Consider the following 12,500-nt stretch of genomic DNA (forward strand, 5'->3'; position numbering starts at 1 on the left):
ACGACCTCTGTTGTCATGGTTACAATAACAACAACCGCTCTCCTGTGTCACATCCATCCACCTTCTCCTGACGTAGACTCTGTCTCTCTTAAAACTACGTCACCGACACTTTTCCCCTCGCTCCTGTCATCATCACTACGACCACTAGATGTCGCCTAGCAACAGAACCTAACTATGATGTCATAACACACTGCTGCACAGACGACACATTCAGTGCAGTTTATAAAATGTTTAAAACAACATTTAATTTCCAAAAGTTACTGAATTGAAAAACATATGAAATGAAGAGCTGAATAATAAAAGCAGGAGACGGAGACAGAATCCGTCCTGACTTCATCACAGGAGACAAAAACCCTCTGTGTGTGAAATCCTGACCGTACCACAGAGAGAAGTTTCCATTCAGAGGGAATGACCTTTCTGCTCTCTGCAGTTCTGTGGTTGGGACCCCACCCTGGGTGATGCTTTGGATTTCTGTCCGTTCCCTGCTGAGATTCCAGACACTTTCCAAAACCCAGAAAACAGACCAACTCCCTGCTCGGCCGTGCCAAGTGTTGTCATACTTTAGCTGCTGCTACTGTCGAGCTCTGGCGTCCGCCTCTGAATCTGGGTTATTCTCTGAGCGTGTGGTGCCGTCAGTACGTTTGGAGAAAATGACAAACTGCAGACTGTTTTAGTTTGTTACTCACTCGCTCGTTTGTTCTGGCTTCTTCTTCACTTTCAGCCGGTGTCTGTATTTTATTCTTATCCTTTTTATTCTCTCCTGTGTTCTGCATCTCTTCACCTGTGATCCGTCTTTCACAGCTTCGCTCGTAATGAGCCTCTCTCTCTGAATATCAGCCGTTCTTCCAGCCCTCTGTCTGTCTGCAGCTTTAGGTGTTTGTGTCGCTGCTCTGTCCCAGACGGAGAAGAAAAATGTTTTCCTCTTCCTCTCTGTTATGAATGTCTCTCACTAACATGCGAGCAAATTCCCATTTTGCAGATACTAACACAAAGCACATTGTCTCTGGACTCTGATGGAGCCAAGTTCAGAGCTGCTTCATATTTTCCATGTTTTGTCTCATGGTCTTTAATCAAGTTTGTAGCTGCACATCATCAGTGTTGTGTTTTGATGTTCCGACCTCTGTATATTTGGACTGTTTTTATTTTTATTGTTTTGATGTCTCCTCAAAAAGAGACGTTCTGTCTTTAAATGAGAGACTCTGAGTGTCTTTGTTTGTGTGTGAGGAAAATATGATGTGGGTCAAACTCTAACCTCTCCCACCACACACACACACACCCACACACACACACACACACACACACACACACACACACACACACACACACACACACACACACACACACACACACACATACACACCCACACCCACACCCACACACACACACAGCTGTAAGACTTGCCATGTCACTTGCCAGAGCACTGATGATGATGATGATGATGATGATGATGATGAGGATGATGATGTCTGAATGTGTTTCATTCATGGGTCACAGTGACGGACGACCTTACACCCTGGGTGTATCTCACAGTGTGTGACATCATACATCATCATCATGTGTGTCACACTTCACAGAAGCTGCATTGAAAGACCGACTGCGTCCCAGCGGACTGTCCCATTTAAAAACGCTCCTTCAAGTGCGTCCGTCTTTTCCTGGACGGCGAAGGATCCGACAGGTGGATCGGTGATGAAAGCAAACAACACTGACAGCGAGTCTGAAGGATTACACTGTTAAATGTCAGGATGGTGTTTCAACAGCTAACGGTACAACTGTTAAAACCAAGAGCCTTAAAACCTCAGCGGTAAGGGGCGGGAACAGCTGGTGACGTGCAGCGGAAATCCTCCGTTCAGCCCTGGTGGTCTACGGAGGACCACACCTTCGTCCTCTGAAGGATGCGGCTCGTGCACTGGGACACAGCTACAGGGACATCACGCCACAGAACTTCCATCATTATGAAATGAAATACAGGACGACGCTGATTTGTTCAGTATTTGAAGGAAAAGTTAATAAACCAGCTTAAAAAAATAAATTGCAAACTTAATTTTTCCCTTTTGAAAACGTCCTAGTTGTTATCTGCAGTTTAGTTTGTGGCTGTGATGATAGACAGTATTTATCCTCCTCCTGCCTCTGTTCATTTACAGACATCATATTTATCACAACTCGTTTCTAAAATCACATATACACGTTTATTACAGCTCCAGTAGTCTGCTCTCTTCTACTCTACATTTGACACTCAGAGGAAAGACGAGTCTAAAAATATCTGATGGGGCTGTTTATCAATACCAATGATTCACTGCTTTTTTCCCCACTATGAGCAATAGAAACAACATTTCTACACCCAGTGGAAATTTAAGACTCTACCAGTCCCTCCCTACTGTTCAACATTTACACAAGGGTGCAGATTCCAGAACGACAAGTTAAAGTTGTTTTCTGTCGTACAGACCTGGAGGTGGTGAACAGGCCGTAGATGAGAGGGTTCTTCTTGTCTTTCCCCTGGAGGATGAAGATGTCCTCTGCATGGAGAGAATAAAGAAAACACAAATTAAACCACAGTGAAAAATAACTTATAACTTTACTGCAGGTGTTGAAGATGTTGTTGCACAGGTTGGAGTAAACTGTTTGTGTGTGTGAGGGGTGGTGTTTGGTATTCATTATGTGCATGCCTGTGTGTGTGTGTGTGTGTGTGTGTGTGTGTGTGTGTGTGTGTCTCTTTATCAGTCTGACTGTGTGACTAATAGAGGCGGGCGTGCTGGCAGCATGGCTGACTGGCTGATTGTAATGAATCTGTAGCCGTTAATAAGCAGCCACAGTGGGAGAGCTGAGCGCCGAGTCGGCCACAGGAGAACAACACCTGCTGTCACACACACACACACACACACACACACACACACACACACACACACACACACACACACACACACACACACACACACACACACACACACACACACACACACACACAGCCTCATCACATTCGATGTGTTTGGTGTCGCTCGCCTGTCGTCCCTCACACGGCGCCATCGGGTGGCGTGAGGATTTTCTCTCTTTAAAACCATGAAAGTCATAAACCAGCGGTTTGAATGTGACTCAGCTGTGGATTTTTTAAATGTGTTCTGGCGATTGAACTTCAAGATCTCATCAGACATCAAGTGTCTGATCTTGACAAATTATAAAGAGATAAAGATTCTTTGAACTGTTGCTTTGATAAATGACACTAATTAAAACTTTATTGGCAACACAGCCAATCAACTCTAATACTGGTAAAAGATAATTTACTATAAATAAAAACTACATGACACAAAGGTTTAATTAAAGGTGTCCTGCAGAGGTTTGAGCAGCACGGACACTGTGGAGTAACGCTCTGCTGAGCGTGTCCCATCTTATAATGTCTGAGCTTCAGTGAGAGTCCGTCAGTGTCACACAGACTCTAATTAACTTTGTGCTGTCGGAGAAACTGTGAGTAACATAAAACACACACCTACTGCTTCTCTCCTCAGGACGATCAATGTCCTTTTAGAAATCCAAAATTACAGCGGCATCAAAGCACATCCCAAATGACTGACAGGAAACAGACAAACAAACAAACAGGTGGCAGAAACGTCCTCTAAAGGTCATTTACACACTCACAAACAAACTGAATTAATTACTAATAAAACACGTCACTGTGTTTGTTTAGAAGAAAACTGTGTACGCTGTGTTGCAGTGTCGCTGACTTCCACTAGGCCGAACTCCAACTGACACAAACGAACGCACAAACATATCATCAGATAATAAATAATTCATTTCTAATTCAAAAATTTTAAAAAATGTAGATCTGTTATTTTTTTCAAAACCAAAACAGGAAGGAAAAACGAAAAACCAATCAACATCATCTGTTTTTAGTTTTGGGCGATTTCTTTGGTCATTATTTAGTTTGAAACCGAAAATCAAATTTATGTTTTTATTTGATTTTTAATTCTAAAACAAAAAGTAAATTTATTAAAACCAAAATTGGAACATTTTGTTTTTAAGTTTTTTGATTTGGAAACAAAAAATGAACAGACGTTTGTTTTTGAATCACAAATGAATTATGGATTATCTGGGGACACTCAGACCCAAATAATCATAATCATAATAATAACATTCAAGATGTACGAGACACTCGTGTGGGCGTTCAAAGGTTTGACTCGTAGCTCGTGGTCGTCACAGTTCGTCACATTCTCAACATATTTCTCGTGCCGCTCATGCTCAGTGATTCAGTTGTCTCCTGTCACAGCTCGACCTCCAGTTTCACGCTTCATTTGAATCACAATAAATTCAAGATTCAAGATTTTCTGTTTTGCTCTTTAGTCTGAGATAAGAGTCGGGAATGTTTTTATCATCCAATCACAACGGTGGAGAACAGAGGCCTTTGTTTCCTGTGTGGCACGCTGTGATAAACTATAAATACGTGACTTGACTCGGCTCCCCGGGTACGGTCGGCAAATAACTTGAAAAGTCTCAGAAACTCTATAAAAAGGTTTAAACTCAGGTTGATGCTGAGATTCAAAGCGTCTGGAAACCTTCGCAGTGATTTTAAAACGAGGTTTGAATGTGTCTCTACTTTTCTTCTCTTTCCTCCTCTCATCTCCTCGGCTGTACTCCTCCTCTCCTCTCCCACGCTGAGGCAGTCGTGTTACCGTGGTGACGGAGACGACGAAGCGTATCACTATTCCCACATTCCTGTCGTTCCTGCTGCTTCAGGTGGCCTCCATGGAACTACAGCCCCGCAGTGCAAGTCTAATATCATCACACACACACTCTCTCTTTACTGTATATTCACACACACACACTCACACACACACACACACACACACACACACACTGAGCCAGCCCCTCAGGACAGAGAGGACTGTGGGTAGTCTGCAGCCTGCAGCGTACACATCGCTCCCTCCTTCCATCCCTTATTTAATATATCTTTCCTTCATTATTCAATTTCCTTCTTCCTTCTTTTAAATTACGGTGCAGACATCTTGTTTGTGCAGTTATCTCTGCTCCGTCCGTTCATCATCCCTCCACCTTCTCTCTCTCTCCTCTTCACTCCTCTTATCATTTCCAGCTCGATTTCTTTCCTGCTCTCAGAGAAAATCCCACTGTCTTCAACTCCTTTCATTAATCACAACGTTTATCATCTCTTCTTTATTTATCTCCCTTTCTTCTTGTCTAAAAGTGTTTTTGTTTTTCTTTAATGGCAGTTCTGCTTTATTACTCTGGATGATATATCTGCTGTTTGGTGAACACTTTCATCCAAAGCACCTCAAAGTTTTTTTTCCAAGGAGGAGATGAGCCAGAGAGTCAGAAGAAGGGCACAGGAAGATTTATATCTAAACCTGCAGAGCAGAGCTTCACAGCCGTGCAGCCCGGCCGGTGGAAGCCATTTCAGTCCAGATGAAAGAGTCTCCCTCTAAACCTGGCGGGAACATGTTTACTGGGGTGATCGGATGGCGATTAGATAAAACAAAAAAACAGATAAAAACCCATTTGTGAATTCACCCGAGCCTGTAATCATCCAAACAAGAGGCGCTGTGGTGGTCAGAACCATATATGGCCATGTTACTGTAACAACACAGTGCTGAAGATGTTTTTCTGCTGGACTCATGTGAGAGCCGAGGAATGGTAAATAAACTTTTGATATGCAGGAGGTGAAGAAGAAGAAGAAGAAGAAAAACAGGCCAACAAGTGGCAGATACTTATTACAGTAAACTGGATTAAAGAAGGATAAAGATGTTTACTTTGAAAGAGAGAACACACATGTCCCAGAAGTCAGTGCTGATTCTCAGCTGGAGGATATTCTGCCATGTTGGTAAAAACGCAGCTAAATTTGGTTTAAACTTTTGTTGGATGTGTAGGTTACATTTAATGTTTACACACAAGACACACACATCAGACCAGGGCGGGACAGAGTACAGAGGTTAGTCACAGTTTACTGGAAACAAAGAGTCTTACTCTCAAAAACATCTAGAAACTGTGAGTAAAGCAGCTCCTACAGGTGAGCATCAGCCTTCCTGTCTCCCTGTGTCAGGTGTTTATTTTCAGTTTCCAGTTGCTCTAATTTGAGCAAGATTACGGCAAACAATACAAGACAAAGAAAGATAAAAGACTGTGACTCTGATAGCGGCGGTACCGATGAGGCACAGCTGTTTTTTATGCACAAACACATAAACAAGACTAACAGTTTACAGCCATGCTAGCAGCTCTGTAAAGTGGCACAGCAGTGCCTCCACCTAAATGCTAACAACATTTAACACGTTCATCATCTTGCAAACATGCTAACATGCTAGAGGAAAAGTCGAGGGATCACCAAAGTTGCTGGGATTCATCCTCCGGAGAGAAGCAACGTGTGCAGATAATTTCATGACCATCCATCCAGTAGTTGTTGAGATATTTCAGTCTGGACCAAAGTGAAGCAACCGACTGAAAACCCAGCAGAGCAGCGGTGCTACACAGCTAGCACGGCTAAAAAAAATACCGCCAAAAAACCGAGTAATCATCTGGTGTGTCTGTACCGGTACCAAAGGAAAGAGAAATCTCATTTCGCTGCGTCTGACAAAGTGTTGTGTTTCAGAGTCAGGAGGAGAAAGGAGGCCACAGAGCGTGTAGAAGTAAATATACTGTCGAACGTAAACTTAATACAAACTTGGGTAATCCCCGCAGAGAGAAACTCTGAGTCCCTGTCGTCTGTTTCAAAGTTAGTCAGGCTCTCTTTCTTCTCAGCACCTCACTGTGAATTCAGCTCCACATGAAAACATAGTTAGTCATAGACGCAGCCAGAACAACATTTCTCTTTTTACAGACTTTGAAGACGACATTTCGGTTATTTACAGCTCAGGTTGGCAGAGACTCGCTCTTATCGCTGCGTGACACGTTTAAACCAGGACTGATTTACAGCCGCTCCACCTTGCTTCTATATCTGCCTTTGATTTATTAAACTGTAGTGTCTTTAATGTCATGATTCTTCAACCGGGGAGGGAAAGTAAAACACACACACATCCATCAGAAACACAGAGAGCAGGAAATATGAAGGTCAGTCTGCAACGTTATCTGAGCAGCCGATTTAAAGTTTTCCAAGATGTAAATAATCATGTTGCAGCTTCTTTTCTTTTCTCCCTTTTTTATCTTTTTCAACCCATCTTCTGTCTCTTTCTCCGTCAGACAGCCGGCCACCATCTCACACTCAGTAATCCCTCGTTCTGAGCTGCTTTTCTTTGTCTCTTTCTGAATCTACTCCTCTTCCTTTTCTGTCGCTCTTATCTTTTCTTCAGGTGCTCAGGTGCTCACCCCCCTCCCCCCCCCCGTCCCTTTCTGCTCAAATCCACCTGGACTTCCCAGGATCCCTCTAGTCATCTCTCGCTTTCTCTTTGTGTCTGACTTTGCCCCCCCCACCCCACCCCCACCACCACCACACCAGTCTCCACTCTCCCTCCCACTATCTCTCCTTCCCTCCATCTCCCTGTCCATCTGTCTGTCTGGCCTATTTTCTCTGGAGGATTCTTCTTGTGTCTTCTTCTCTAAACAAAAAGAGGCTGTTTCCCCCTGAGGGAAGATAGTCTTGTCTCGCCCGCAGACCTGCAGCCTCAGCCCCTATCTCTCTCTCTCTCTCTCTCTCTCTCTCTCTCCTCCTCCTCCTCCTCTTAATTGTCTGGCCATAGCCCCCAGGCGGACTCCTCTAACCTCCTCATTTCTCTGCTGTTCCCTCCCTGCCCTGAATGCCAACATCCACTCGCTCCTCCTCCTCCTCACCTTTCTGACCACCCTCCCCCTCTTAATTTTCTCCTCTGCCATCCTCAGTAATTTGCCAATAACAGCCCCCTGCCTCCATCCTGTCTGGTCCTTTAACCCCCCCCCCCCCCCGGCTATTGGCCCTTTTCCTTTTGCCGCTCCATCTATTTCCCCCGTGACACATTTTCTCCCCTGTAGCTGCTGCTGTTATCTCCACACTGATGTCTCTCTTAGTTTCAACATTTCTGAGATATCTGCTCCTCCAAATGTGTGGACACCATTTCTTTTATTTATTTTCCCCACCATGTTTGAACTGACGTCTAAAAATATAAAATACGATGAATCAATTTAAAGTTACACTTTCAGTTGGATGTTCATTTGAAAATAAATGTTGTACATCTATTTAGAGAGAAAATATTATCTGTAATTCTACTGTTAATAACGTTAAGACTGGGAGTCCAGCCAGCAGGAATATGGCTGTTGGCCAAACCAGTAATTCACATTCAATAGACTAAAATCTTCTGTCCACAGGAAACTCCATGTCTCCTCCTTGTTGTTTTCTCCTTCCTCCTCCCCTCCTCCCCCTCTCCACCTTACAGTCTGCTCCATCTTTGCCTATTAACCCCATTCCCCTCCCTCCCTCCCTCCCTTCACCCCTCACACCCTTTTAGCTTCACTTCACCTCACTCGTCCCCTCCTCGTCGTATTTCTGTCTGGGTTTCCTTGTTCACAAACATCACGTCTCTTTAGTCGTCCTCCTCCTAATGAAGATCCGTGAGAACCTTTTCTTACTTCTAAAACTCACTGTCTTCATCTCTTCTCTCTTGGATTTCCACACTCGTTATCTTCTCCCACTCTAAACAGTGAAGCTGTGTCACTTTCAGGGCGCCGTAGCTCCAGGGGAAAATAAAACTAGTGTTAGAGGGGAAGCTGCTCCACACATCCCGCCTGTGCTGATGTGATTATCACTTAGGACGTCTTCAATAACCTTTAAATACCATGTCTGAAATATTTTCATTTTTCCTTTCTTGTCTCTTCCTGAGGAACGTCGTCTCTCTCCTCCGCCTCCATCGTTTCTTCATCCTCCATTTCTAACTTTATTTACTTTTCCACCCGCAAAGCTAAATTTCTTTCCAGTCCTTCGTCAGCTCCTCCTTCCCTCTCCTCCTCCACCACGATAACATCCTCTAACCACTGGTCTCCATCCTCATCCCGTTCTCCTTCTCTTGTCTGGTCAACACCTTGTGCCACGACCTCCGCCCTCTTCATCTTTCCTCCCCCCCCTCTGGGCCTCCCCCCCCTCCTCCTCTGCCCCCCCCCCCCCCCCTCCATCTTTCTCCTCTGCTTCTCCTTCTGATGAACTGGGCTTCCATTCAAGTTTCTTCTCCCAGGCAATGATGGATTAGAGAGGCTGAATGGAGGCGTCAGAACATGATTAATTTTCTTCAGTATCACAAAACATGTTTGCGTAGCCGCTTCAAACAGAATGTGTTTTTGTTGATGAGGTAATTAAGCAGTAAATAGTGGAAATACATTTGTCAGATTAATCTGACAGGGCAGGGCGTCCCGGTGGCTCATTCACACGTGTAACAGCTCTATCCTCAGCTCAAGGGCGGAGGTTTGCATATGGATGGTAGAGATCCAACTCTTCCAATTCTTCTATGATTTTAACTCAAGAATAAATTGCATCCAAACAGACTGAGGGTGAATACATCTACTCTCCATCCCCTCATCTTCCCCTCCTTCACTCCCTCTTTTCTCACTACGTGTTTTGATTTTTCTACCAGATCTTTCTCTGCAGACTCTCCTCATCACTTTTCTTCACCTTCCTTTCCTCCGTTCGTCACATTTGCCCTTTAAAGTTAAGTTAGTTATAATCTGTAACTTTTCCACGTTAAAACGTCTAAAAACAACTCGACCTCTGTTCTGTATGTTGTTCATCACCAATGTTTCCATCAATTCTCAAACCAGAGAAATCTGTGTTTTAAACATGGTAACTCTTCCTTTCATTGGTCGCCTGTCAATGACATCATATCCATATCCAGAGGAAAGAGAGAGGGAATGATGTACGGTCCACGGGTTAGACTCGAACAACTCCCATGATCCCACGGTATTTCATGACGTCACCCAACGTCGTCTTTTGTTATTGTTTAGATTGAGAAACCTTTAGAGACAGAAGATACAGACATACACCATGTTATTCTTCTTTCCCTCCTCCTCATCTTCATTCAGATGTACCACTCATCCTTCAGTGACATCCTTCCAAACATAATTCCTCTTTGTCCCTCACGTTTACTTCTTTTTCCTTCTTTTCCGACATCAGTGGACGCTGCAGTAACAAGGACACGGCTGGAACATTGAATCATTCACACACAGACAAAAATAGATGACGAAAACGCCTGAAAATACCCCTTTGTTTCTGGTGTCATGATACTGAGTCCGGCCACAGAGAGCCGTCTGTCTCCAGCTCTTAAACCTCATTGCATGCCTGTCAGCAACAACAACACCCACAGCAGGGACAACAGCAGTAAACAGCAGAGGATCCTTCCTGTGAACTGAACTTTTCACCACAGGAGAATCTGAGTAGTTCCAGCTCGTATGGGCAGCGGGAGGAACGTCTGTAAACATGAACCACTTCCACACCACTGTTTGCTTTTTGAATGATTGTGGTTCAATGAGGCTTGACGTGTAATTTCACACAACAAGTGGCATCGACAGCGAGAGCTAGACACATAAACAGCGAGCCTTGTGAACGTAGACGCAGCCTCTACGGCCCTGAACAACAACCTCAAAGCAATCCTGTGTCATTAGTCAATCCATGTGGCGTTCACAGACCAGATGCTCTGTTCAAAACAACTGCAAGGGTGTTTCCAAAACTCCATCTTACACGTGAGCACACAACTACAAACATACACTAAAGGAAACATAGGTGAAGGAAATGTTTACAACAAGTCCTCCACATAAAACAGCAGAACACGCTGTTTGTAGCTGCCCTTTAGAACGACCCACAGAAGCCTTTTCTGATCTGACGCCTTTCACAGCACGACAATATTATTTGTTTTTTTATTATGTGACAGCGTCATGTTTACAATTCGGTTTTGTTTAGAAACAAAAACTATTTGGTCGGTTCAGCAGCAAAGAAAACTTACTTATACTGGCCCCTCCTGTCTGCACTGGCCTCCTCAACCAGGGCTCGTGTGTCCAAGTCTCATCCTGGGACAAAGACTGCTGAGCACTAGCATTGTTGGTTCACTACGTTGGTGCTTTTGTCTCACGTTCCCCATGTTTTCATTGCTTTGGTGTTCAGTTTCGCTCTTGCTGTCAATGTTTTTCCCTCTGACTTTCACATCACCAAAGCCCCAGTGGCCTAATGGATAAGGCACTGGCCTCCTAAGCCAGGGATTGTGGGTTCGAGTCCCATCTGGGGTGATTTACAGCAGAGTGGCGCAGCGGAAGCGTGCTGGGCCCATAACCCAGAGGTCGATGGATCGAAACCATCCTCTGCTAACAGTTTTATCCAGAGCTGGCTGTTCGGTGGCCACTTGATATCCTCCATTGTTCATGTGTGTGTCACGTTGAAGAAGATGATATCATGAAAGCTTTGTGCACCATCACTATAGTAACAACGCTGCATTCAGGGGGGACAATCTGCAGAGGAAAAACAAGTACCTGGTACAAAAAGCGAGCTGAGACATCTACTTTATTATTTCAGTTTAACATGGATTTGTCCCACATGGTATCAACTATTTTTCATCTGTTAAAGCAGCAACAGAAAGTGAACCCAAATACTTTCTGTGTGTAATTTACACAAATACACACAGAAAGAAAAACTACTGTAGATGTGAGTGAAACAGGAACCAGTAATGTTTGGTACCTGCTGTTTCTTTTGAACGCAGGTGATTGATTACCTCTGTGTCTTCTGTAACTGAGCTCCCTCAAAACATTCTGCAAAACTTAATCACTGTAAAAGTTTCACTCACACACGCGCGCGCGCGCACGCACGCACGCACGCACACACGCACACACAGCCAGGTGGTATCCACAGCTTTGCTGCTATGAGGGCCCCGCAGACCGTCAAGGTTTTATGGGATTTGTAGTGTTTCTGTGTGGCGGAGCGTGGCATAAACACAACGCTGACAGCATTCTTAACCTGATGGGTTAATCTCCTGTATATGGGTTTGTGGTTTAGAGTGAGTGTGGGTGTGGGTGTGTGTGTGTGTGTGTTCTGCTGAAGAGAGTTCACAAACAAATTTGTATGCAGCCTTATCAGTTGTGTAATATGTGGCCACAGGCACGCTGGCTAGAAATGTTTATGCTCCTGACAAGTCAGAACTGTCTTGTGTACACAGACAGGCTGAAGCTCGAGGTGTGGGTAACAGCTCAACTATGTGTGTGTGTGTGCGTGTGTGTGTGTGTGTGTGTACATTCAAATGTTTCTTATTTTGCATGTGTGTCTGTGCAAGGGTTTGACCATGTGAAAGAAAGATTTACTGTATGAGTTCATGTACATATGTTCACACAGAAGTAACTGTGTGTGTGTGTGTGTGTGTGTGTGTGTGTGTGTGTGTGTGTGTGTGTGTGTGTGTGTCATCTGTTTACAAAAACAGTGATAAGAAACCAGTTCTGTCACCACAGAGCTCTCTCTGTCTCTGTGTGCCCTTTCTGCATGTGTCAAACCTGAAGCCACAGCGGTCATCTGGGACGACTGTTTGTTTGTTTGTTTGTTTGCGCAATATCAAGAAGAAGATAAAAGGTCAGATAAA

General features: G+C 44.2%; 1 protein-coding gene and 1 non-coding gene across 2 annotated transcripts in view; one reads left to right on the forward strand and one right to left on the reverse strand.

Moving 5' to 3' along the window:
- The window catches only part of LOC111230711 (semaphorin-3ab-like), an 80,502-nt gene that overhangs the window by 6,661 nt on the left and 61,341 nt on the right, over window positions 1-12,500 (reverse strand). The window contains exon 9 of the mRNA XM_022757534.1: window positions 2,444-2,513. Within this exon, the coding sequence (XP_022613255.1) occupies window positions 2,444-2,513 (70 nt within the window). The remainder of the gene's footprint in view (window positions 1-2,443; window positions 2,514-12,500) is intronic.
- Window positions 11,094-11,166, forward strand: trnar-ccu. The gene has a single exon. It is a non-coding gene; the product is annotated as a tRNA-Arg (tRNA).

This window comes from Seriola dumerili, unplaced genomic scaffold, assembly GCF_002260705.1.
Source record: "Seriola dumerili isolate Sdu_G_001 unplaced genomic scaffold, Sdu_1.0 BDQW01000283.1, whole genome shotgun sequence".
NCBI classification, from domain to species: Eukaryota; Metazoa; Chordata; class Actinopteri; order Carangiformes; family Carangidae; genus Seriola; species Seriola dumerili.